The 25,875-nt window shown below is 36.7% G+C and overlaps 1 protein-coding gene across 4 annotated transcripts in view; it reads right to left on the bottom strand.

Annotated features, from left to right (window-relative positions):
- The window catches only part of ASH1L (ASH1 like histone lysine methyltransferase), a 215,150-nt gene that overhangs the window by 109,519 nt on the left and 79,756 nt on the right, over positions 1–25,875 (bottom strand). For all 4 annotated transcript variants that reach the window (XM_053916032.1, XM_053916031.1, XM_024573899.3 and 1 more), the window contains exon 4: positions 21,350–21,451. In XM_053916032.1, coding sequence (XP_053772007.1) covers positions 21,350–21,451 — 102 coding nt within the window. The remainder of the gene's footprint in view (positions 1–21,349; positions 21,452–25,875) is intronic.

Genomic DNA, 25,875 nt, shown 5'->3' with positions numbered 1-25,875 from the left:
GAGCTTGTGATCAGGAACTCTGCAGATGTCAATCAGAACTAATGCTCTTTACTTCTGTTGAATTAAGATTTCTGAAAGTTTCTGGTTTATTACTGAAAAGTTCACTAATACTTTGAAAATGTTTTCCATATTTTATCTAGTATTTTTAGTTTTAGGTACCAAGAAGTTTGATTGTTCTGCATATCTAATCTACCACCACACTGCTGAAAATAAAGAGCTCTAATTTACTCTAATGCCACCTAAATTGCAACAGACTTCTCCCTCTCATTACTAAATTGCTCAAGCTCTACACCTGCAAACTAGTTTTTTTTTTTTAAATCATTATCTCAATCATTTGACACTTTCTGTCCAAATCTTTCTTGACCTCTTTATGACATCTGACATTAACAGGCTTCTAAGACATGTACTCTTTGATTTTTCTATTAAAAAATCTATTTAAAAGTTTATGTCATTCACTTACATGGCTTCTTCCATTTCCTTTTCAAATGCTAACATTTCTTAAAATCTTCATCCCTGTCATCTTTTCAATACATTTTCTCCTAGGGCAATCTCAGTCACTGTCAGATACAAATTTATGCATGTACTGCTACACCAGTATCTCTGTATCTCTCAAACTATAAACCACTGGTTCCAAATGGCCATCCAACATCTCTGCCTCAATAAAACAAAGCCAGTTTAAATTCAACATATCCAAACCTAAAGCCATTATCTGTTTTTATGCATTTGTTTTGCCACAATCCTTTCTCCACACTGTAATGTTTTAGCATTTTCCTATAATGCCAATGTGGTACACTCTATCATCATTCATAAATATTTTGTTGCCCCCTCCGTCAGTAGGTTTATAATTTCATGCCACTTTGACTTAAGACTTACCCTCATGACTTGCTTTGGAATTGAAATGTGAGAACAAACATGCTACTTCGGCACAAATTTTAAAGAGTCAGCAAGTACTGGGTTTGCCAAAAAGTTATTTTGGTTGTTTTCATAAGATGACTCTAGTAGGGCTTAGTTGTCATTCGTTCAAAACAATTTTGTTAGATTGTATTATGACAGCTGTCATATCAGCATTTTATTTTTTAATTTATTGTTTTATTACATTTGCCCCATTTTCCCTCCATTGTTCTCACCTTCCCTACTAACAGCCTTCCCCACATTCAATCCCCACCTTGTTATCTGTGTCCAGGGGTCATTTATACTTGTTCCTTAAAAATGTCCTTCTCCTTCTTTCTTCCCTTACCGCCCTCCCCCATGCCCTCTGGTCAGTCTTCCTTGTTTCCATGCATTTGGTTTTATTTTGCTCGTTTGTTTGTACTGTTCATTAGGTTCCACTTATACCCGAGATCATATGGCATTTGTCTTTCACCATCTGGCTTATTTCATTTAGCATGATACTCTCCAGATCCCTCCACGCTGTCAAGAAAGTTAGGAATTCCTTCTTTATTTCTGTTGTGTAGTATTCCATTGTGTAAATGTACCAGTTTTACTGATCTACTCATTTTCTGATGGGCACTTAGGCTCTTTCCAAAACTTGGCTATTGTAAATATTGCTGTTATGAACATTGGGGTGCATAGGTTCTTTTGAATTGGTGTTTCAGGACTCATAGGGTATAATCCCAGCAGTGGAATACCTGGATGAAAAGGCAGTCCCATTTTTAGTTTTTTGAGAAAATTCCATACTGTTTTCCATGATGGCTGTATCTGTCTGCATTCCCACAAACAGTGCACTACGTACGGTTCCCTATTCTCTGCGTAATCACCAGCACTGTTGTTTGACTTGCTAATAATGGCCATACTAACTGGTGTGAGGTGATACCTCACTGTGGTTTTAATTTGCATCTCTCTGCGGGCTAGTGATGCTCAGCAACCTTTCATAAGCCTATAGGCCCTCTGTTTGTCGTCCTTGGAGAAATGTCTGTTCAGGTTTTTGCCCATTTTTTAAATGGACTGTCTTCCTGGCACTGAGTCATATGAATTCCTTATATATTTTGGAGATCAAAACCTTGTCTGAGGTATCATTGACAACTATGTTTTTCTACACAGTTGGTTCATTTTTCATTTTAATGATTTCCTTAGTTATGAAGAAGCTTTTTAATTCAATTAAATCCCACTTGTTTCTTCCGTACTTTATTTCCTTTGCCCTAGAGGATGTACCAGGGAAAATACAGTTGCGTGGGATATCTGAAATTTTACTGCCTATGTTTTCCACGAGGACTTTCATGGTGTTGTGGCTTACATTTAAGTCTTCTATCAATCTAGAGTTTATTTATTTCTGTATATGGTGTAAGTTGGTGATCAAGTTTCATTTTTATCTTTTTTTATTGTATTTTCTCTGTATTTTATTGATTATGCTATGAGTTCTTCCAATTTTTCCCCCTTTATCGCCCCTCTGCCACACACCCCTCAACCCTCCAGCATTACCCCCATCCCTTAGTTCATTTCCATGGGTTGTACATGTAAGTTCTTTGAATTGTTTCCTATACCATTTTTGGTCTCTCCTCATCTATTTTATGCCTACTAATTATGCTTATTCTCTGTACCTTTTCCCCCTTGTGCCTCCCCTCCCCAAACCCACTGAAAACCCTCCATGTGATGTCTATTTCTCTGATTCTGTTCCTGTTACAGTGGTTTGCTTAGTTTTGTTTTCATTATTTTTTTTTTTTTAGGTTCATTTGTTGAGAGTTGTAAGTTTGTTGTCATTTTACTGTTCATAGTTTTTGATCTTCAAATTCTTAGATATGTCCCTTTAATATTTCCTATAATAACGGCTTGGTGATAATGAACTCCTTTAACTTGACCTTATCTGGGAAGCACTTTATCACCCCTTCCATTCTAAAGGATAGCTTTGCTGGATAGAGTAATCTTGGATGTAGGTCCTTGCCTTTCATGACTTTGAATACTTCTTTCTAGCCCCTTCTTGCCTGCAAGGTTTCTTTTGAGAAATCAGCTGATAGTCTTATGGGCACTTCTTTGTAGGTAACTCTCACCTTTCCTCTAACTGCTTTTCAGATTCTCTCTTTACCTTTAACCTTCGGTAATTTGATGATGTGCCTTGGTGTGTTCCTCTTTGGGTATAAATTCTTTGGGACTATCTGAGCTTCCTGGACTTCCTGAAAGACTGTTTTCTTTGTCAGATTGGGGAAGATTTCCTTCATTATTTGTGCAAATACATTTTCAATTTCTTGCTCGTTTTCCTTCTACCACACCAGTAATTCGGATATTGGAACATTTAACCTTGTCCCAGGGGTTCCTGAACCTCTCATCATTTTGTTCAATTCTCGTTTTTTCATTTTGTTCAGGTTGGATGTTTATTTCTTCCTTTTGTTCCAAATCGTTGATTTGAGTCCTGGTTTCCTTCCTGTCACTGTTGATTCCATGAATATTTTGCTTTATTTCACTTTGGGTATACTTCATTTGTTCTTTCATTTTTCAACCATGCTCTATCAGTTCTGTGAGCATTTTGATTACCAGGGCTTTGAACTCTCCATCAGATAGGTTGGCTACCTCCTCATCACCTAGGTCTCTTTCTCGAATTTTGGTCTGTTCTTTCATTTGGGCCATATTTCATTGTCTCGCCGCACCTGTTAGGTTTTAAGGGGGTGGCACCTTAGGGATTCACCAGGGCAGGACAACCTCGTTGCTTTAGCACTGTCTGTGGGGGACAGGGCAAAGAGTATAATGCAGCTCACCTGATAAGCTCTAACTCCGCTTTCCAACGAACCCTCCTGTGAGACTAGGAGTTTCTTCCACTGTGGCAACCCCTGATGAAGTCCACAGTCAGCTCCGAGTCTCAGTTTCCCATTCAGTCACGCCCGCCAGCACAGTCTGCCACCTTGGCACGGGTTCTCTTTATCAGCCCATCTTACTGGTCTGGTTGGTATGTTGATTGTTTAATTCCCTGGTTGTTGGGAGTTCCATGCAGTTTGATTTTCTGGCACTTCTAGTTGTTTATTGATTTTAGATTGATTGTTGTCCTACTTTTGGTTGTATGAGGAAGTGAAGGACTTCTACCTAAGCATTGATCTTGGCTGGAACTCTCGAGTTTCATTTTTTTGCATGTAGCTGTCCAGATCTCCCAATACCATTTCTTGAAGAGGCTATTTTTACTCCATTTTATGCTCCCGTCCTCTTTATCGAACATTAATTGTCCACAGGCTTGGGTTTACTTCTGGGCTCTGTATACTGTTCCACTGATGTATTTGTCTGTTCTTAGGCCAGTACCAGATATTTGATTACAGTGGCTTTGTAATGTAGTTTTATATCAAGTATTGTGATCCCTCCTACTTTGTTCTGCTTTCTCAAAATTGCTGCGGCTATTTGGGGTTGTTTATCGTTCCATGTAAGTTTCTGAAATGTTTGTTTTGTATCTGTGAAATATGTCATTGGTATTTTAGTTGGGATTGTGTTCAATGTATATATCATTTTGGGTAGTATGGACATTTTAATGATGTTAATTCTTCCAATCCATGAACACAGTATAGGCTTCCATTCATTTGTGTCTTCCTTAATTTCTTTCTTCAGTGTTGTGTAGTTTTCTGAGTACAGGTCTTTTATGTCCTTGGTTAGGTTTATTCCTAGGAACTTTATTTTTCTTGTTCCTATGTCAAATGGAATTTTTTATCTGATTAGGTTTATTCGTAGGAACTTTATTTTTCTTGTTCCTATGTCAAATGGGACTTTTTATCTGATTTCTGTTTCTGATATTTCATTGCTGGTGTACAAAAGTGCCTTCGATTTTTGAATAATGACTTTGTATTCCACCGTTTGGCCAAATTCACTTATTAGGTCAGGTAGATTTTTGGTGGAGTCTCTAGGACTTTCTATGTACACTATCATGTCATCTCCAAACAGTAACAGTTTTGCTTGCTCCTTTCCAATTCGGATGACTTTTGTTTCTTTTTCCTGTCTAAATGTTGTGGCTAGGAATTCCAATACTATGTTGAATAGAAGTGGTGAAAGAGGACAGCCTTGTCCTGTTCCTGATTTTAGTGGGAAAGCTTTTAGTTTTTGCCCATTGAGTATGATGTTGGCTGTCGGTTTTTCATATATGACTTTTATTATGTTGAGGTATGCTTCCTCTACTCCCAGATTGCTGAATGTTTTTATCATAAATGGGTGCTGTAACTTATCAAATGCTTTTCCCACATCTACTGATATGATCACGCGATTTTTGTCTTTCGTTTTATGTGATGTATTACAATCATTGATTTGCACATATTGTACAATCCTTGCATCCCTGGGATGAATCCCACTTGATCATGCTGTATGATCTTATTAATGTATTGCTGCATGCGATTTGCCAACATTTTGTTGAGGATTTTGGTGTCTCTGTTCATCAGCAATGTTCGCCTGCAGTTTTCTTTCTTTCTTTCGCTTTTGGGATTAGGATGATGCTGACTTCTTGAAGAGTTTGGGAGACTTCCGTCTTGGATTTTTGGCAATAGTCTCAAGGATAGGGATTAGCTCTTCCTTAAATGTTTTTTCAAATTCCCTGTGAGACCATCTGGTCCAGGGCTTTTGTGTGCTGGGAGTTTTTTGATTACTGCTTTGATATTGCCAGCTGTTATCAGTCTGTTCAGACTTTCTGCTTCTTCATTCAGTTTTGGAAGATTTTATTTTTCTAGAAATTTGCCCATTTCACCCAGGTTTTCAAATACCTTGACATACAGTTGTTTGTAGTAATTTCTTGTTATCCTTTTTATCTCTGAGGTATCAGCAGTAATCTCTCCTCTTTCATTTCTGACTTTATTTATTTGGGTCCTCTCTCTCTGTCTGTCTGTCTCTCTTTTTTTTTCTTGGTGAATCTACTTAAATGCTTGTCAATTTTATTTATTTTTCTAAGAACCAGCTCCTAGATTTACTGATCCTTTAATTGTCCTTTCATTCTCTAGGTCATTTAATTCGGCTCTTATCTTGATTATTTCCTTCCTTCTACTCACTTTGGGCTTTGTTTGTTGTTGTTCCTTCAGTTCTTGTAGATACAGGGTTAGGTTGTTTATTTGAAATGCTTTCTATCTTCCCTAGGTAGTCCTGTATCTGAATGAACTTCCCTCTCAGGACTTCCTTCGCTGTGTCCCATAAGTTTTGGATTCTTTTGAGTTCATTTTCATTTGTTTCCAGTAACTTTTTGATTTCTTCCTTGATCTTGTTCTTAACCCATTTATTCTTTAATAGCATGCTATACAATCTCCACAAATTTGTGTTTCTGAGTTTTTTTCTTGAGGTTGGTTTTTAGTTTTAGGATCCTGTGGTCTGAGAAAATGTTTGATATGATTTCATTTTTTAATTTGTTGAGAATTGTTTTGTGTCCTATCATGGGATCTGTCTTTGTAAATATTCCAGGTGCATTTGAAAAGAATATATATTTTGCTTCTTTGGGGTGAAATGTTCTGTATAGATCAATTAAATCATTTGATATGGAGTGTTGTTCAATGACACCATATCCGTCTTGAGTCACTGAATGGAAGATGTATCCATTGTTGACAATAGGGTGTTATAATCCCCCAAAATGATTGTGTTTCTGTCAATATCTTTCTTGAAGTCCCATAAGATCTTCTTTATATATTTTGGTGTTCCTATGTTGGGTGCATATATGTTTACAAAGATTTTATCTTCTTCATGTATTATCACCTAAAGTATTATATAGTGTCTTCCTTTGTCTCTTTTCACGGACTTTGTTTTGAAATCTATTTCATCTGATATAAAGACTGCTGCTCTAGTATTTCTTTCAGGTCCGTTTGCTTGGAATATTTTTTTCCATCTCTTCACTTTCAGTCTGTATAGATCTTTTGTTATGAGGTGGATCTCTTGTGCCCAGCATACATGTGGGTCATATTTTCTTATCCATTCAGTTACCTTATGTCTTTTGATTGGAACATTTAATCCATTTACATGCAAGGTCATTACTAAGGATGCTTACTCATTGCTGTTTTCTCCTTTGTACTTTTGTTCCTCTCTCTTTCTTTTTAAATTTTGTTTTTACATTTTTAATTTTATTTTTAGAGAGAGAAGAAAGGATAGCGAAAGAGAAGGAGAGAAACAACAATGTGTGGTTGCTTCTCACGCACACCCTACTGGGGACCTGACCCACAACCCAAGCATGTGCTCTGACTGAGAATTGAATTGGCGACCCTTTGATTCACAGGTCTGCACCCAATGCACTGAGCTACACTAGCCAGGACTATTTCTTCTTCTTAAAGAAGTTCTCTTACTATCTCTTACAATGCTTGTTTGGTGGAAATATGTTCTTCTACATTTTTTGTTGTTGTTGCCTGGGAAGCTCCTTATTTCACCTTCCATTTTAAATGAGAGTCTTGCTGGGTTGAATAGTCTTGGTCACAGGCCTTTGTTATCATTACTGGGAGCATTTCTTCCCTTTCCATTCTGGCTTGAGTTTCTACTGAGTAATCAGCTGATAGCCTTAATGGGGCTCCTTTTTGTGCTACTAGTTGTTTCTCCCTTGCTGCCTTTAATAGTCTCTTTTTGTCTTCAACTTTTGCCATTTTTATTATTAAGTGTCTTGGAGTGTGCTTCTTTGGATTCATCTTGATTGGGACCCCTCTGTGCTTTCTGGACTAGTATGATTTTTTTCTATCATCCAGTGAGGGAAGTTTTCTGTCATTACTTTTCCAAACAGGTTATCTGTGCCTTGTTCCTCTTCTTCTACTTCTAGTAATCCTGTTATATGGATATTATTACATTTCATGTTTTTTGGCAGCTCCCTTAAACCCTGTTAATTTTTTAAATCTTTTTTCATTTTCTTGCTCTGTCTGGAAACTTTCTACATTGTCCTCCAACTTGTTTATTTGATCTTCTGCTTTATTTATCCTGCTTTTAAGGTCTCCTACTGTGTCCTTTAATTCATTACTTGTATTCTTCATATTTATATTCTTTTTCATGCTGATGTAGTTCGTAGTAAGATCCTAGCAGCTTCCCTGTATTTCTTTGTAATTCTCACTGTGCTCACTGAGCTTCCTCATAACCATTATTTTGAACTCAATATCTGATGGTTTACTTGCCTATATTTCATTTAGCACTCTTTCTGGGGATTCCTCCTCTCCTTTCAATTGGGGGTTCTTTGTCTCCCCATTATAGGCAATACACTTTTTGTTTCTTTCTCCTTATTAGATTGACCTGCTTTGACTTTACAGTGTGAACTTTGATGGTAGGATCATTGTGGAATTCAGTGGTGCAGTCTCTTTGATCTCCTAAACTTGATGCTCCTGGGATGCCCTTTATGGTGTTTATGTTGATTCTCTGGTTTTAATTGTTGTTGGGTCATTCATTGATGGTTCCTTTCCTCAGTGGGTTGACTGACAGTCACTCTGCCCACCATTCCTTGTGTGCTGTTGTGAAGGTACACTGTTTTATTCTTTGTGAATCTCTCTCTGGTGATATCAGTGGTATCCCAATCTGGCCTTAGGCAGCCTGTTTGAGACTAATAGGGATCCATCATAAGTGACTGACTCCTTCAGTTGTTAATCCAGTCACTCTGTAACCAACAGACTAAAGCACCACAGGGAGAGGCAGAGTAATTCCTGTGGGTGGAGCTATTGCTTTCCCTCAGGCTGATACCACTTAAGAGGGGGTTGGTCTACCCTAACAAGATGGCTTCTGCAGTATGGGAAATGACAAAGCACCAGGATCCTGGCAGCTGCTCTCTCAGTTCTCTCCCCGAGGCAGTGTCCCCAGTCTATTCGCAACCATCTCTAATCTACTCGGACCTCCCTATGCAAGAGTCCAGGGCAAATGGATGCAAATGAAAATGTATGTGTTGGTCCTTTAAAAGGCTCTCAGGATCTCCAGCTGTCTGTCCCTGGCACAGAGAAATCCTGCCACTTTTTGCTGCTGGTTGTTATCTGGGAAGTTTTTGGGATATGGTGCTGTATACTGGGGAGCCCATCTTCAGGTTTAGACTGCACACTTCCTCAGGGGCATAATGCCAGCTACTGAAATATTCCTCCAGCACCTCAGTGGCTGCCCACGGGAGCCCAGCCAACCCTCTCGCATCTCCTCCACACTCCATACCAGTCACATTGTGGTGAAACTGTTTTTTCTGTATGTTCGTGGTTATAAGCCTTCTCTTCCGCTATTGTAGAGTTGGTTATTCCTGATAATTTCTTCACAATTTAGTTATAATACCAGATTGGTTCTGGGAGGAGGTTAGTGTAGCCTCCACTCACTCCTCTGCCATCTTGGATCTCTTAGCATGTATTTAAAAAATCTTACTTAATTTGGTGAATTTTCTGGTAGCTAATTTCATATTGAAGATGGAAGAAGATATGCAACATTTTTGGCACATTAGGCTTTATTATTTCAAGAAAGGTAAAAATGCAACTGAAACACAAAAAAAAGATTGCTGCAGTGTTTGGAGAAGGTGCTGTGACTAATGAAGCGCATCAAAAGTGGTTTGTGAAGTCTTGTGCTGGAGAATTCTTGCTGTATGATGCACAATAGTCCAGAAGACCAATTGAAGCTCATAGCAATCAAATTGAGATGTTAAATGAGAACAAACAATGTTATTATTACATGGTAGATAGCCGACATACTCAAAATATTCAAATCAATAAAGTTATTGGTGACACATGGACAAAGCCAGGGGGGGAGGATGGAAGCAAGGGAGGGAGGTGAGTTTGGCTGAGGCGTCAGGGGAGTAGTTGGGGGAAAATGCAGACAACTGTAATTGAACAACAATAAAATAATTATTAAAAATAAATAGACTTCCGGCCAAGATGGACGCATAGGTAGGCACACTGTGCCTCCTCACACAACCAAAAGAAGGACAACAACAATTTAAAAACAAAAAACAACCAGAACTAACAAAAAATCGAACTGTATAGAAGCCCGACAACCAAGGAGTTAAAGAAGAAACATTCATCCAGACCAGTAGTAGGGGCAGAAACAGGCAGCCGGGTAGAGAGGACTCACAGCAAGGCAGTAGCTGGAGGACCAGAGCAGGCAACACTGCGGATGGCAGACCCAGCAAGATGACACATTGTACAGTGGGGCGGGCAAGGCTGCAGCTGGCCCGCAAGGCAGCAGCCAGCGGACCTGGCAACAGACTGCGCAACCCCAGGGCTCCAGTGTGAAGAAATAAAGCCTCAAACCACTGATTGAACATGCCTCTGGGGGTTGAGGCGGCAGTGGGAGAAACTCCAAGCCTCACAGGAGAGTTTGTTGGAGAGACTCACAAGGTCCTAGAAGATACACAAACCCACACACCTGAGAATCAGCACCAGAAGGGCCCAATTTGCTTGCGGGTAGCGGAGGGGGGGAAGTGACTGAAATCCAGCAGAGAGTGGAGCAAGCGCTATTATTCCCTCTTGGACCCCTCTCCAAAATACAGCATCACAGTGCAGCGACGGGAGTTGCCCTGCCCTGGTGAACACCCAAGGCTCCACCCCTTTACGTCACAGGCATGCCAAGGCAAAAAAAAAAAAAAATGACCCAAAAGAATGAACACATCAACAATCCAGAAAAAATACAACTAAGCGATGAAGAGATAGCCAACCTATAAGATGCACAGTTCAAAACACTGGTAATCAGGATGCTCACAGAACTGGTTGAATTTGGTCACAAATTAGATGAAAAAATGAAGGCTATGCTAAGTGAAATAAAGTAAAATGCACAGAGAACCAATAGTGATGGGAAGGAAACTGGAACTCAAATCAACGGCCTGGAGCAGAAGGAAGAAAGAAGCATCCAACCAAAAAAGATAAAGAAGCAAGAATTCAAAAAAATGAGGAGAGGCTTAGGAACCTCCAGGACATCTTTAAATGTTCCAACATCCGAATTACAGGGGTACCAGAAGGAGAAGAAGAAGAGCAAAAAGTTGAAAACTTATTTGAACAAATAATGAAGGAGAATTCCCCCAATCTGGCAAAGAAAATACACTTTCAGGAAGTCTAGAAAGCTCAGAGAGTGCCAAAGAAGCAGGACCCAAGGAGGAACACACCAATGCACATTATAATTACATTACCCAAGATTAAAGATAAGGAGAGAATCTTAGAAGCAGCAAGAGGAAAGGACACAGTTACCTACAAAGGAGTTCCTGTAAGACTGTCAGCTGATTTCTCCAAAGAGATCTTACAGGCAAGAAGGGGCTGGAAAGAAGTATTCAAAGTCATGAAAGGCAAGGACCTACATCCAAGATTGCTCTATCTAGCCAAGCTTTCATTTAGAATGGAAGGGCAGATAAAGTGCTTCCCAGATAAGGTCAAGGTAAAGGAGTTCATCATCACCAAGCCCTTATTATATGAAATGTTAAAGGGATTTATCTAAGAAAAAGAAGATAAAAAATATGAACAGTAAAATGACAGCAAACTCACAGTTATTAACAACCACACCTAAAACAAAAACAAAAGCAAACTAAGCAAACAACTAGAATAGGAACAGAATCACAGAATTGGAGATCACATGGAGGGTTATCAGTGAGGAAGCGGGAAGGGGAGAGAGGGGAAAAAGGTACAGGGAATAAGCAGCATAAATGGCAGGCAGAAAATAGACAAGGGGAGGTTAAGAACAGTTTAGGAAATGTAGAACCCAAAGACCTTATATGTATGACCCATGGACATGAATTAAAGGGGGGAACGTGGGTGGGAGGGGGTGCGTAGGGCAGACAGGAGTGAAGGGAGGAAAATGGGACAACTTTAACAGCATAATCAATAAAATATATTTAAAACATAAATAAATAAAAATGCAACTGAAAAAAAATAGTTATTGGCAAAAATGAGAAATGTGTCTTTGATTTTACATCAAAAACTAAATGGTCTTTGTGGCCAACCCAATACTTTACTATGTCCAGCTTCCTCAAGATAAGCAACATTCCAGATAGAGGTCATTCTGTCAGACATAATCCTACAGTTAAAATAACATGGAACAGAATCATACTCATTACAGAGCATGAACAAAAAATAAGCCTTTGTGTCTTGGCTGCTGCAGCTCAATTAGTTGGAGCATTGAAAGGTCTCCAAACTGAAAGTTCAACAGTTTGATTCCCAGTTGGGGCACATGCCTAGGTTGCAGGTTCAATTACTACTCGGGGCACTGTGAGAGCTAATCAATCAATGGTTCTCTCTCACTCCACCCCCACATTCCTCTCTCTCTAAAATCAATGAATTTGCCCTCAAAAAAGAATTTTGAAAAATAAGACTTTGTTGTTTTAAGCTATTGAAATTTTTGGATATTTTTACCTCTTCAAAAACTAGTATATTCTGACTGACACAAAATATCAAACTTTTTTTCATTTATTCATTTTAGGGGAAAGGAGGTAGAGACAGAGGGAGAGAAACACTAAGGCGAGAAAGAAGCACTGATATGTTGTCTCTCCTACACACCACAAACAGGGACCAAACCAGCAACCTTTTGTTTTGTGGGATGGCATGCAACCAACTATGCCAAACCAGCCAGGGCTCAAATAATTTTTATATTCCCTTTTTTCAAAATCCTTCAGTGGTTCCTAACTGCTTTACCTTCAAATGAAACAAACATAGGATATGTGATACAGTTTACTATTATATTTACAGCTTCATTTTCAACCAGCATCACAAAATACCCCTTGGACATTAAAATATGAAATGATTTGCTGCTCTCTAAACATACCATTCTCTTTTACAGTTCTGTGCCTCTGTTTGGACATTGTGTTGTCAGTGTATTAAATACATTCTTATCCTTTATTTTGTCCTACTTGTCTCATCTCATTATAGAAGTATACGTGGCATATCTTTAGGGATGTGTTCGTTAGTCATTCCAAGTACTTAGTGCTCTTAGTTTCTCTGTATCTTAACAGTTGGTATTCTGCTCTTTTAGAGAATTTAACACAATTTTAATCGGTGAATATGTCCAAATCATTGAGTGCAGGAACCTTATCTCATTCATGTTTGTATACCCAGTGATCAGTACTTATAGGAACCTCCAATAAAGTTATTTGAATGAATAAAACAGTCTTATGCTAAGAAAAATTTTACTGATATAGATATTTCTTTTGTTTCATAAAGTAAATATTTTCTTCACCAGATATGTGTCTTATTAAAATGTCAGTTTTCCAGGGGTTGGCAAGCTTCATCTATAACAGACTAGACAGTGAGAGAGGTGGACAATGGTATGGGAGGATAAACAGTGATGAGTGGAGACTTGACTTGGGGTAGTGCACAAGCAATACAGTGTACAGATGATGTGTTTTAAAACTGTGCATCTGAAACCCATATAGTTTTTTAATCCAGTCTTACCCAAGAAATATCATAAAAAGGAAAACACAAAAGACCATATAGTAAGTATTTTAGACTTTTGAGGACACATATAGTATCTCACATATACTTTTTACTTTCCTTTTAAACAACTCTTTAAAAAAATATATAAACACAAGGGAAAATACCACCTAAAAACAACTGCAATACCAATAACAAGTGAGAAAATATTAATAAAAGTGGAAGGAGAGTAAGAATATTATAAGAAAAAAAAAGAATATGAGATGAGCAAAGGAAATAAAAATGACTGTAAGAGCACAGAATGAGGAGAAGTAAGAGTATTTTTTCTTCTGTGGGTTTTGTTTTGTCAGTACCTCTACAACAACATACAAGACATGATAGGGGTTGAGACTCTCAGTCTGAAGGCAGAGGGAAGAACCCACCAACAAATGCTCTAACAACAATGAAAACCCAAACACAACAGGAGAGCCCACATGAACTGCGTAAAGAGCATCCCTATATCATCCAGCATAGGAAATCAGGGAGACTGCACCACTGAGTCCCACAAGAATCCTAGCACATCAGACCACCGCACAAAGACAGAGTGTCAAAGCAGATTCAATCTAATATGCATAAATAACCAAAAAAAAAAGTTAGCTAAAATGAGGAGACAAAGAAACAACTCCCAATCGAAGGGAAAAAGAGGAATCCCCCCACAAAAAGAGCAAAATGAAATGAGGCAAGCAATTTATCAGACACAAGAGTTCAAAGTACTAGTTATAAGGGCATAAGGGTACTGAAGGAACTTAGTGAGAATTACAAGAAACATTATGAGAACTACAAGGAACTTAGTGGTAAATACATCAGCAAGAAAAAGGACATAGAAACTATGAATAAGCACCAGGTGGAAATGAAGAATACAATATTTGAATTGAAGAATACAGTAGAAGGAATTAAAAACAGGCTAGACAAAAGCAAAAGACTGAATCAGTGAGTTGGAAGTCAAGGTAGAAAAAAAACACTCAGTAAGAGGAACAGAGTTAAAAAAGACTTAAAAGGAATGAGGAAATTTTAAGGGAGCTTTGGAACAATATGAAATGTAACAACATTCACATCATAGGAATACCAGAAGGAGAAGAAAAAGAGCAAGGGATAGAAAATCCATTTGAATAAATAATAGAAAACCTCCCTAACCTGGTGAAGGAAAAAGTCACTCAGCCCTGGTCAGTATGGCTCAGTGGATTGAGTGCCGGTCTGCAAATCAAAGGGTCATCAGTACAATTCCCACTCAGGGCACATGCCTGGGTTTTGGCCAGGTCCCCAGTAGCGGGTACACAAGAGGCAACCACACATTGATGTTTCTCTCCCTCTCTTTTTCCCTTCTTTCCCCTCTGTCTAAAGAAAAACAAATAAAATCAATTAAAAAAAAAGAAAGAAAAAGAAAAAACATGCAAGTTCAAGAAGCACAAAGAGCCCCAATCAAGAGTAACCCAAAAAGGGCCAGTCTAAGACACATCAATATTAAAATGGCAAAATAGAAAGACAAAGAGACAGTCTTAAAGGCAACAAGGACACACAGCTAATAACAAACAAAGGAGGTCCAATAAGAGTATCAGCTAATTTCTCAACAGGAACACTACAAGGCAGAAGGGACTGGCACAAAATATTCGCAGTAATAAAAAGCATAAATGTACAACCAAGACTACTGTACCTGAGGTAGTCTCTCATTAAAAATGGAAGGCAAAATAAAGAACTTCCCAGATTTAAAAAAAAGGCTAAATGAAAACATTTTCACCAAACAAGCATTGTAAGAGATGCTAAAGGGACTTCTTTAAGAAGAAGTAGTAGTAGAAAGAGAGAGAAACATAAGTACAGCAAGAAAATGGCCATTTAACCTTAAATGTAAATAGATTAAATGCTCCAACTAAAAGACTCAGGGTAGCTGAATGAGTAAGAAAACAAGACACACATATATGCTATCTACAAGAGACCCACCTCAGAACAAAAGATTCACACAGGCTGAAAGTAAAGGGACAGAAATAATTATTCCGTGTAAATATACAAGAAAAAAAAGCTGGGGTAGCAATACTTATATCAGACAAAATAGACTTCAAAACAAAAGCCCTAACAAGACAGAAAGAAGATTACTACATAATACTTAAGGGAGCAGTCCAACAAGAGGATATAACCCTAGTAAACTTATATGTACCCATACAGGAAATCTTGAAGGACTTCAAGAAAGACGTCGACAGCAATACAGTAACTGTAAATTTTAACACCCCACTGTCAAAAGTGGACAGATCTTCCAGACAAAAAACCAACAAGGATATAGTGGCATTAAATGACAATCTAGATCAATGAACTTAATTGAAATTTACAGAACATTTCACCACAAAGAAGCAAAATATACATTATTCTCGAATGCACGTGGATCATTTTCAAAGCTAGACCACTAGTTGGGACACAAAACAAGCCTTTACAAATTCAAGAAAAGTGAAATCACATCAAGCATATTCTCTGATCACAATGGCTTCAAACTAGAAACCAACCTCAAATAAAAGCTCAAACACATTCAAATATATGGAGACTGAATAACATGTTATTAAATAATGAATGGATTAACAATAAGATTAAGGAAGAAATCAAAAAGAATCTGGAAACAAATGAAAATGAACACACAACATCCCAAAACCTATGGGACACAGTGAAGACAGTCCTGAGAGGGAAGTTCATAGTGATACAAGCCTACCTAGAGAAGATAGAAAAATCTCAAATAAACAACCTAACCCTACATCTGAAAGAACTAGAGGAAAAGCAAAGCCAAGAGTGAGTAAAAGAAAGGAAATAATCAAGATCAGAGCAGAATTAAATGACACAGAGACCAAAAAAAGAAAAGCAACTCAAAAGACCAATGGATCCAGGAGCTGGTTCTTTGAAAAGACAAACAAAATTGAGAAACCTTTAACCAGACTCATCAAGAAAAAAAGAGAGAGGGCCCAAATAAATAAATCAGAAATGAAAAAGGAGATGTAACAACTGATATGACAGAAATACAAAGGACTGTAAGAAATTACTATGAACACAACTATATGCCAAGAAATTGGACAACCTGGGTGAAAGGGATAAATTTGTACAAACATACAATGTTCCAAAAGTGAACTAGGAAGAAGCAGAAACCTGAATACACTGAAAATAATTAGAGAAATTGAAGCAGTAATCCAAAAACTCCTGGGAAACAAAAGCCCTGAACCAGATGGCTTCACAGGTGAATTTTATGAAATATTCAAAGAAGAACTAACACCTATACTATTCAAAAAAATTCAAGAGGAGGAAGGAATCCCAAACTCTCGTTACAAGGTCAGTATTATCCTAATTCTAAAACCAGGTAAAGACACAACAAAGAAAATAACAGGTCAATATCTATGGAGAACATAGATGCTGCAATCCTCAGCAAAACATTAGCGAACTGGCCCCAGCAATACGTTAAAAAGATCAAACACCATGATGAAATGGGATTTATTCCAGGGATGCAAGGATGGTACAATATTCACAAATCAATCACAAAAACAAAAGACAAAAATCACATGATCACATCAACAGATGCTCCAAAAGCATTTGGTAAATCCAGCACCTGTTTATGATAACACACAGGAAAGTGGAAAAAGAGGGAGCATACCTAAATATAATAAAGGGCATACATGAAAAACCAACTGCCAACATCATACTCAATGGGCAAAAACTAAAAGTGTTTTGTTTAAGATCAGGAACAAGATGAGGGTGTCTTTCACCACTCTCATTCACCACAGTACTGGAAGTCCTAACAACATTGATAAGACAAGAAGAAATAAAAGACATCTAAATGGGAAAGGAGGACGTAAAACTATCATTATTCACAGAAGATATGATAGTGTACACAGAAAACCCTACAGGATCCACCAAAAGAACTACTTGACTCTTAAGTAAATTGGACAGAGTAGCAGGATGCAAAGTCAATATTCAAAATTGATGGCATTTTTGTGCACCAACAATGAATTATCAGAAAGAGAAACTGAGAAAAAACACCATTTACTAGAGCAACAAAAAAATAAATAAATAAAACACCTAGGAAAAAATTTAAACAAGGTAATAAAAGACCTATACTTGAAAAACTATAAAAACCTAAATAAAGAAATTGAGGAAGGTACAAATAAATGGAAACATAAAACCTGTTCATGGATTGGAAGAATTAACATCATTAAAATGTCCATATTACCCAAAGCAATCTATAGATTTAACATAATTCCTATTAAAATAATAATGGCATATTTCACAGATCTAGAAGAAATATTTTCAAACTTACATGGAACCGAAAAAGACCCTGAAAAACCTCAGCAATCTTGAGAAAGGAGAACAATGTTGGAGGGATCGCAATACCTGATATCAAACTATACTACAAGGCCACTATAATAAAAACAGTCTGGTAACTGGCATAAGAACAGACATAGAGATCAATGGAACAGAACAGAGAGCTGAGAAATGAATCCATGTCTCTATGGTAAATTAGTATTTGACAAAGGGGGCACAAGCATACAAGGTGTAAACATAGTCTCTTCAAGAAATGGTGTTGGGAGAACTGGACTGGTAAACGCAGAAAACTGAAACTAGACCACCAACTTACACCGTATACCAGAATATACTCAAAATGGATAAAAGACTTAAATATAAGTCATGATACCATAAAAATCCTAGCGGAAAACATAGGCAGTAAAATTTCAGATATTTCACATCACAATATTTTTGCCAATATATCTCCTAGGAGAAGGAAATCAAGGAAAAAATAGACAAATGGGACTATATCAAATTAAAAAGCTTCTGCATGGCTAAAGAAACCATCATCAAAATGAAAAGGGAACTGACTGCATGGAATAACATATTTGCCAATGATACACTGGACAAGGGTTTAATCTCCAAAATATATAAAGAACTCATATGACTCAACGCCAGGAAGACAAACAATCCTATTTAAAAAATGGATTGTTTGAATAGACACTTTTCCAAGGAGGACATACTGAGGGCCCAGAGACATAGGAACAAATGCTCAACATCACTTGCCAGCAGGGAGAAGCAAATGAAAACCACATTAAGATATCACCTCAGACCTGCCAAAATGGCTATCATTAATAAATCAACAAAAAACAAGTGCCGACCAGGATGTGAAGAAAAAGGAACCCGAGAGCAATGCTAGTGGGAATGCAGACTGGTGCAGACACTGTGGAAAACAGTATGAAATTTCCTCAAAAAATTAAAAATGAAACTACCTATTGACCCAGCAACTCCAATGCTGGAAATATACCCTAAAACATCAATTGAAAAGAAGTCATGCACCTCTATGTTCACAGCAGTGCTATTTATAATAGCCAAGATCTGGAAACAGCCTAAATGCTCATCAGTAGATGAATGGATTAATAAACTGTGGTACATTTACATAATGGAATACTGTGCAGAAGAAAAGGTCATTCCTACCTTTTGTGACGGCATGGTGGAAGCAAAATAACCCAGTCAGTGAAAGACAACTACCATATGATCTCACTTACAAGAAGAATCTAATGAACAAAAAAAACTAATGAGCAAAACAGAACCAGAGGCATAGAATTATGGAATGGTCTGACAGCCCTAAGGGGGAAGAGGGAGGGGAGACTGTTTGAAAGAAGATGAAGGGATTAGTCAAAGAACATATATGGAAGGGCCCGTGGACATGAACAACAGTGTGGCAAGTGACTATGGAACTGCGGAGCAGGCATGGTGGAGGGGGGCGAAGAGTGGAAATTGGGACAACTGTAATTGCATAAAAAGTAAAATAAAATGAAATAAAAATGAAAATGAAATAATAAAATAAAATAAATATAGAAGGAATTTTTAGCCTGAGGACTGCACAAAAAGAGGCAGAAAGCCACATGTGTTCATAGGCGGTGTTTGGTGAACACTGGTGCAGACTGACACCATCAAAATTAGTTACTAGGTGTTAAGTAGTATAACACTTTTATACTCCTTGAAGTAGTATAAAAACAAACCACTATGAGACAAACTATCACTATTGTTTGAACTCCACTGCATTTCTAGCGGAAAAGTATTAATAAAAAGCTTCAAATATTTTGAAGATAATCATCAAATAAATTCATCAAATACCATATTGATACAATTTGACAGTGAGAACTTGCCCTAATGAAGAAATTAAATTTTCTGACCATAAGTCTCAAGTGATCTCCTAATCAAAAACTCTTGGACAGAAAGCTAAGAAATGACTAATCACACCTTAGGTTTATAATCTTAAGACCCATAGTCACTATGGGGACACGTGCCTAGGAAGATGTACAAATTCTACTTTCCCCTTTGCACGTAGTTAAAAATAGCCTACTATGTCTGTTGTTTTCTAAGATCCTCTAGAAAAGATCTTTTCAACCAATATCATGATTTTTTTTGAAGTGATTTTTTAGTGGTACCTTGCCAATAAATTTGTTGGGGGTTCGATGTTCTAGAGTTGAATAAAAGAAGAACACATAAAAATAAAATAGCTTTTATGACAATATATATGACTAATCATATCCTTGCTTAAAACTTTCAATGGTTTCTAAGTGGTATCTATAAGACTCTACATGATTGGTCCCTACCTACATTTCCAGCCTCATATTCAGTCATTGTCTTTAGTCCAACCACAGTGGCCACTTTATTTAGTTTCTTGAACTTACCTTCTTCCCTTTCATATATTACTGCCACTGCTTGGATTGAATCTACCACACTCCTCATCTATCCTGAGACGATTGAGAAATTAAAAATGATTTCTTGGTCCGATCCTCAGTAAAAGTAGTAGACAGATACAGATTATCTATGTTTTTTTGGAACACACATACTATCAGTAAAAGAAATCGAGAATATAACCTAAGTCTATGTATAAATTATACAAATTGTTACACATTAAGAAATTATATATTTTAAATACATAAACATTACTAATTTTAAAAGTTGAGGTTAGAAATAAATATTAATAGATTCTTTTTACAACCTCATAAACTGTTTTGCATATCTCAGAGACTTGTGAATGCTACTTTAGAAACTGTTATTTCACTAAACAAATTTTATATAGTATGTCTAAGTTTTTATTATAAATACATTCCATTATACTACACACCCCTCACTTTAAGTCAACTTTTAAAATCTTTATATTTTTATGTCTGCTTACTCTTATTTTTTTAAATTATTCCCTCTGGACTACAGTAGTACTTGCTTATACATGCTATTTCGCTTTCTGCAGTTTCATTTACCTGCAGACAACTGTCATCCAAAAATACTAAATGAAAAATTCCAGAAATAAACAATTTATAAATTTTAAATTTCACACTGTTATGAGTAGCATGATAAATCTTGGGCCATCCTTCTATGCCCCACCCAGTATGTGAATCATCCCTTTATCCAGTGCATTCACGATGTACTTGCTACCCATTTCGTTAGTCACTTGCTAACATTCCATCTTATCAGACGAACTATCTTGGTACTGATATGGTTGTGTTCAACTAGCCATTATTATATTACTTAGTAACAGCCCTAAAACACTAGAAATAGGGTATGTCAAAAATAAGATATAAAGTGCTTCCTTAGTCCTTAACTTAATAGGGAATGAAAAATATCATATACTGAAGTTGTAAAAACCCACAGTAAAAATGAATCTTCTGAGAAACTATGAAGAAGGAAAAAGAAATTCATGCTAGTTTGCTGTCACATCTCAAACTGTAGAAGTTATGGCCATGGTGCATGTGAGGTACTTAAAATAGAAAAGGCATTAAGTTTGTAGGTGGAAAACATATATACACACACACACACACACACGTGAGATTCAGCACTTTTATGATTTTAGGCATCCACTGGAGGTTTTAGAACAGATCCCCCACAGATAAGTAAGGGCTATTGTACGTCTAGCTGGACACAAAGAAGGGTGAAAGGAAAAAATTATTATATTGTTTCAATATACATTATTACTATTTCTCACATCCAGAGCCACTTTTGTTTTTTATACAATATTATAATTTTTATTGTAAGTTGTAATTTTTATTGTAAAGCATACAATATTTTAAGTCTGTTCACAAGGAACAGATGGGAAATTACCTTCAAAGTGTGGTAAAATGAATAGCACTTGCCTGTTGAAGAAGTACTTTCAGATGAAGACCTCTTCCGAGTAGGGCTACAGTTTATGCTCTCTGATGGTCGCTGGGAAGACTTATCTGATGTTGTTTGGGAACCTGGAGAAACAAGACAGAAATCATAGGAAAATTCAAGTCTAAAAATAATGTTAAACCATTCTGTGTTTGCACTGTAACATTTTAGTAGTTGCCACTGCCATTCCCTGTAATGTTACCATTTTTACGCTGACAGTAAGAGGACAACAAGAGGAGGACAAACCACACTAGATGTTGCCGACAAAATTTCACAGGTTTCATATACATAATTTCTCCTGTAGATTAACAGAGGGAAAACTAGTTTTAGTGGGAAAATGAACAGAATTAATAATTCCTTTTTATGTATTACTACTAAAAACATATTTACTGATAAAAATCACTAACCTGTCCCTGATTATTGATTCCAATCAAATCTGTCCCTGATTATTGATTCAAATTCACAATATAAACAGACAAAACTTACAATGTAACCTGATTGTTTCACTTTATAGAATCAGAGATGAAAATGAAAGACCTAAAACCCACATGTCCTATCTAATCTACATAGGTCACTTTCATATTGTTTTTCCTCCGCAGCATATTCTAGAAGTAACTAATTTATCCATGGAACAGAATAACCCCCCGTTAAAGCTGTACATTTAAAGGTTGGTTTTGGTTTTTTTTTTTGGTTATATACATAAAAGCTCATGAAGACAAAGACTCAATTTCCCTTCAAAATGTCTCACAGTTATACCAAAACCCCAAGTCAATGCAGCATAATTTAACACATCTCTCATTCAAGAGAAAAGTATGTCACTCAGGAAAGATTATTTTCCTGAATAAAATATACTTGGTTCTGACTGGATTCCTTATAACCTAAAAAGCTAGCTCTTGAGAATACATATGGAACGTCATTGCATTTTTGTCAAAAAACTAGTAGCATTCTGAAATGTTCACTTTTTAACTTGAAAAACATTACAAATAAAAAGTCTTACATATATCTGGAGGCACAAAAGGTACAAGAAATCAAATACTCGAAGATGCGACTTTGAAGGTCTGCCTCCAAATGATAACGCCTTAATGAAGAAGTGAAGGACAAACAGAAGAACTGAATGCAACTAACTTTCTATTATCTCCCTTTCTCTAAGAGAAATAGTAAACCATGAATTATTTTATAATTACATAGTACCTTCAATCACTGTCACTATAAATACTCTTCTTTTAGCATTGCTCAGGTGAGATATAAGACTTGCCATTCAAGATTAATAAATTAGATTTCTGGAAAACTGATGTTGTGATAGTACATCCTACTTCTGAAACACAGTGATGACTAACGTAAGATCTAATCAAGAAGCAAGAGTGTTTGTTAATGAATCTTATAGATACAAAGGGATTTAAAAATCCCCTAGAGTGTGGTTCAGATAAGATTTCTATTATATAGCTAACTACAATAAAATACCTAAGAAGTAAATGCCCAGGCATCAATGAAGAGATAACTTTAAGTATTAATACTGGAAATTCATATATTGAACAGATAAATATTTCCTACTCAGACACACAGACAGAAGACAACAGTGGCCAAGAAGCTTGAGACATCACTGAACTCTCTCTTTATCACTATTCTCCTGGTGAATGGGCAATCTTAGATTATGTGCCAGAGAAAGATGGGTTGGAGAACACTTTCCATAAAATCTTCTAAGTCATAAACTAACATTTATTGAATATAGTGTATATACTTGCTACGATGCTACACATTGTAAAGGTGAGGGAGAGATATAAAAACAGCATAAGTCTCTGCCCTCAAGGAGCGTATTTAGGGTCTTCTATGTGAACACATATTACAATTCTGGTGGCATTTGTGCCATTCATTCTTGAGCTCTGTCTTCCGTTTCTAGGCTATTTGGTAACTTTTCCCAAATTTCTTGGTCATCTTCACGAAATTCTTGATGAAGGCTTCAACTATACCTTTGATCATCAGGATATCCTGAGAATCACCCTGCCTGGCCTCACCCACCTCAGGGTAAAAGAGGGTACAGGCACTTTCTTCAAAGCTCCTTCTTTTGGTGGCATCTGGAGCTGGAGAGGAGGCAGTGGGAGGTGGAATGGGGGTGAGATCCCCGGAGATCGTTATTGGCAGCTTTGTACAGCAATTCCTGAGAAACTGAAACAATTGAGAGAGAGATGGCTTAGCTTACTTAGCTTCTGAGCCATTTTTCATTTTGTGAAAGTAATGGAGGCCAGCAGCCTAATCTTTGGATTTAATAGGAGATTAGAATAAAACTTTATTCAGGAAGGTCCTCATTTTTCATTTTTAAAAGTCTGTTTGAATTTCGTGATCATACAGAGCAGAGCTGTTCTTGACAATACTCTATATTTGAGGGGAATAAAGTTGTATCCCTGATCTCTAGGGATTGGTAATAATCAGATCTAGACCTTTGTTTTATTTAAAAACATTGCTTAAGCAGTAAGAGAATGAGGATACCTGAAAAAAATATTACCTAATGATGTAAAGCAACCAAGTTTAAGACTGGAAAGTGATGATATAAATGTATATGCAAGAGGTAGCAACCTATAAAAGATGTTCAAAAGCATGTTAAAACTGGCCTAATCATATGAAATCTACAAACATTACTTCCAATATTGCCAAAATGTATACTGTTTTATTAAGTGCCATTATGTAGTTGGGTGGCTGGGGAACAGCAAGACAATACCCAAAGGGAACAAGCATTTCCATTTCAAATGGGACAATATACCTGTTTCAAAACCTAAACAAAACGCAATGCAGAGCTGAGTGTAGTATAGCGTTAAATACATGGGCTATGAAATAAGGCATGGTGAGTTTGATTCCTGGCTCTGCTACAAACTAAATTATAAAATGTAGGCAAGTAAACGTACTTGAATGTTGGATTAATAAAGCACTCTAACACATATTATGCCCTATTAGGAAGTGGAACTAATCTGAAATAACTAGCATTTCTCTTAAACATAAAGAAATACTAGTAAAGTAAGTACCTCCAGTTAAGAAGTATTAGTAAGATAGGTACCTCCAAGGCTGGCAGACAATTACAAGGTTGGAAAAACCTCCTATGAAGTGAATCTTCAATTCACTGATACTTCACCATAGCTTCAGCAGAGCTGAGATTCTCTGGATTACATTAATAAAACCAGATGAGCCCAAATAATGAGTCAGAACCTGAAGATGTCCGGCTTTCTATTCAGCTCAAGTACAGTAAGTTTCTGTTTTTCCTATTTGGCTCTTTGGTTCTTCTAAATCATGGTTCATGCCTCAGGGGAGTTACTGCTTTGTTGTTCTCTCCATCATGGGACAAATGTTTGTTCATGTCTCCATCAGTGGTCATTTTAGTTCTGCCTAGAGGGATATGTGAAGACTCTCCACTGCTCACAATACAAGTTGGTATATATTCAAGAAAATCAGATACTTCCTCAAATAATACATAAGAAGAACACATATCGTTTACATTTTAGATACCAGAGTTCCCATCATTTCTCATTTCAATATAGTGTAAAGCCAAATAATTAAGTACTTTAGAAGTAAACAGAGAATATAAATGATAATTCCTCAATTCACAAAACTACTGAGTAGAAACTCTACTGACATAAAAGCTTCAGAATAGGTTTAGAAATTCTCCATGTATAAATGAAGCAGAAATTATAGATTAAGCACAAAAGTAATACCTAAATAAAACTGGACTTCAACATAAATGTACATTGATTACTACAGGAAAAAAAATTTTTTCAGTTAGAAAAATAGAGGCCTTCATATAAAATAAGGCAGACTACTAGTTAAGGAGGAAAATGAGAAAAAGAGAATATGATAAATTGGGATAACAACAAGGGAATTAAGAATTAAAAACAAACTTGGAAATGTGAGGGAGCCCTGGAAATTGTTTTGATAGTATGATCTCTGGATTTTATTTGGCCATTATTCAATAAGCTTTTAAAGATTAAGACATGTTCTATGTAAAAGTAGACAAAAAGGGGGAAGATAGTACTTTTATAGCAAAACCAGAAGATGACATCATGGATAAGAATGCCAGAAAGTTGAGAAAAAGAGAACATAACTGGATTTTAAAAGAATAAGAATCTGGAAATCTTCACATTATACACAACAAATGGAAACCAAGATGATGTTCTGAAGCTGATCTGTCACGAGATCTTGACTGATGTTTACACAGAAGGAAATGAAAAAATCTACGATAAAAAAGGAATACTACATTTACAGATGCCTGGGTGTAAGGATAGAGGTAAATGGGCAAAGATATCAGCATAAATAGAGAAAATTCCCACTGATTATAGTGTCTGTGGGGGTGAGTGGAGGTATCAGAAAGAAAACACTGGAATTAAGATTCAAACTACTTTATTGAAGCCAAGAATATCCTAAACAACAGAACAAGGAATTTCCAAATGTAAATTAGTTTTTTAAAAAAACAGTGAATGAAACCAACAGGTGTTGGATAAATCGTGTTTCTTTAGTCTGAATCCACTAT

Source organism: Desmodus rotundus, chromosome 12, assembly GCF_022682495.2.
Source record: "Desmodus rotundus isolate HL8 chromosome 12, HLdesRot8A.1, whole genome shotgun sequence".
Taxonomy (NCBI): domain Eukaryota; kingdom Metazoa; phylum Chordata; class Mammalia; order Chiroptera; family Phyllostomidae; genus Desmodus; species Desmodus rotundus.
The sequence above is the reverse complement of the archived record's forward strand: the minus strand, read 5'-3'. Positions and strand labels throughout refer to the sequence as shown.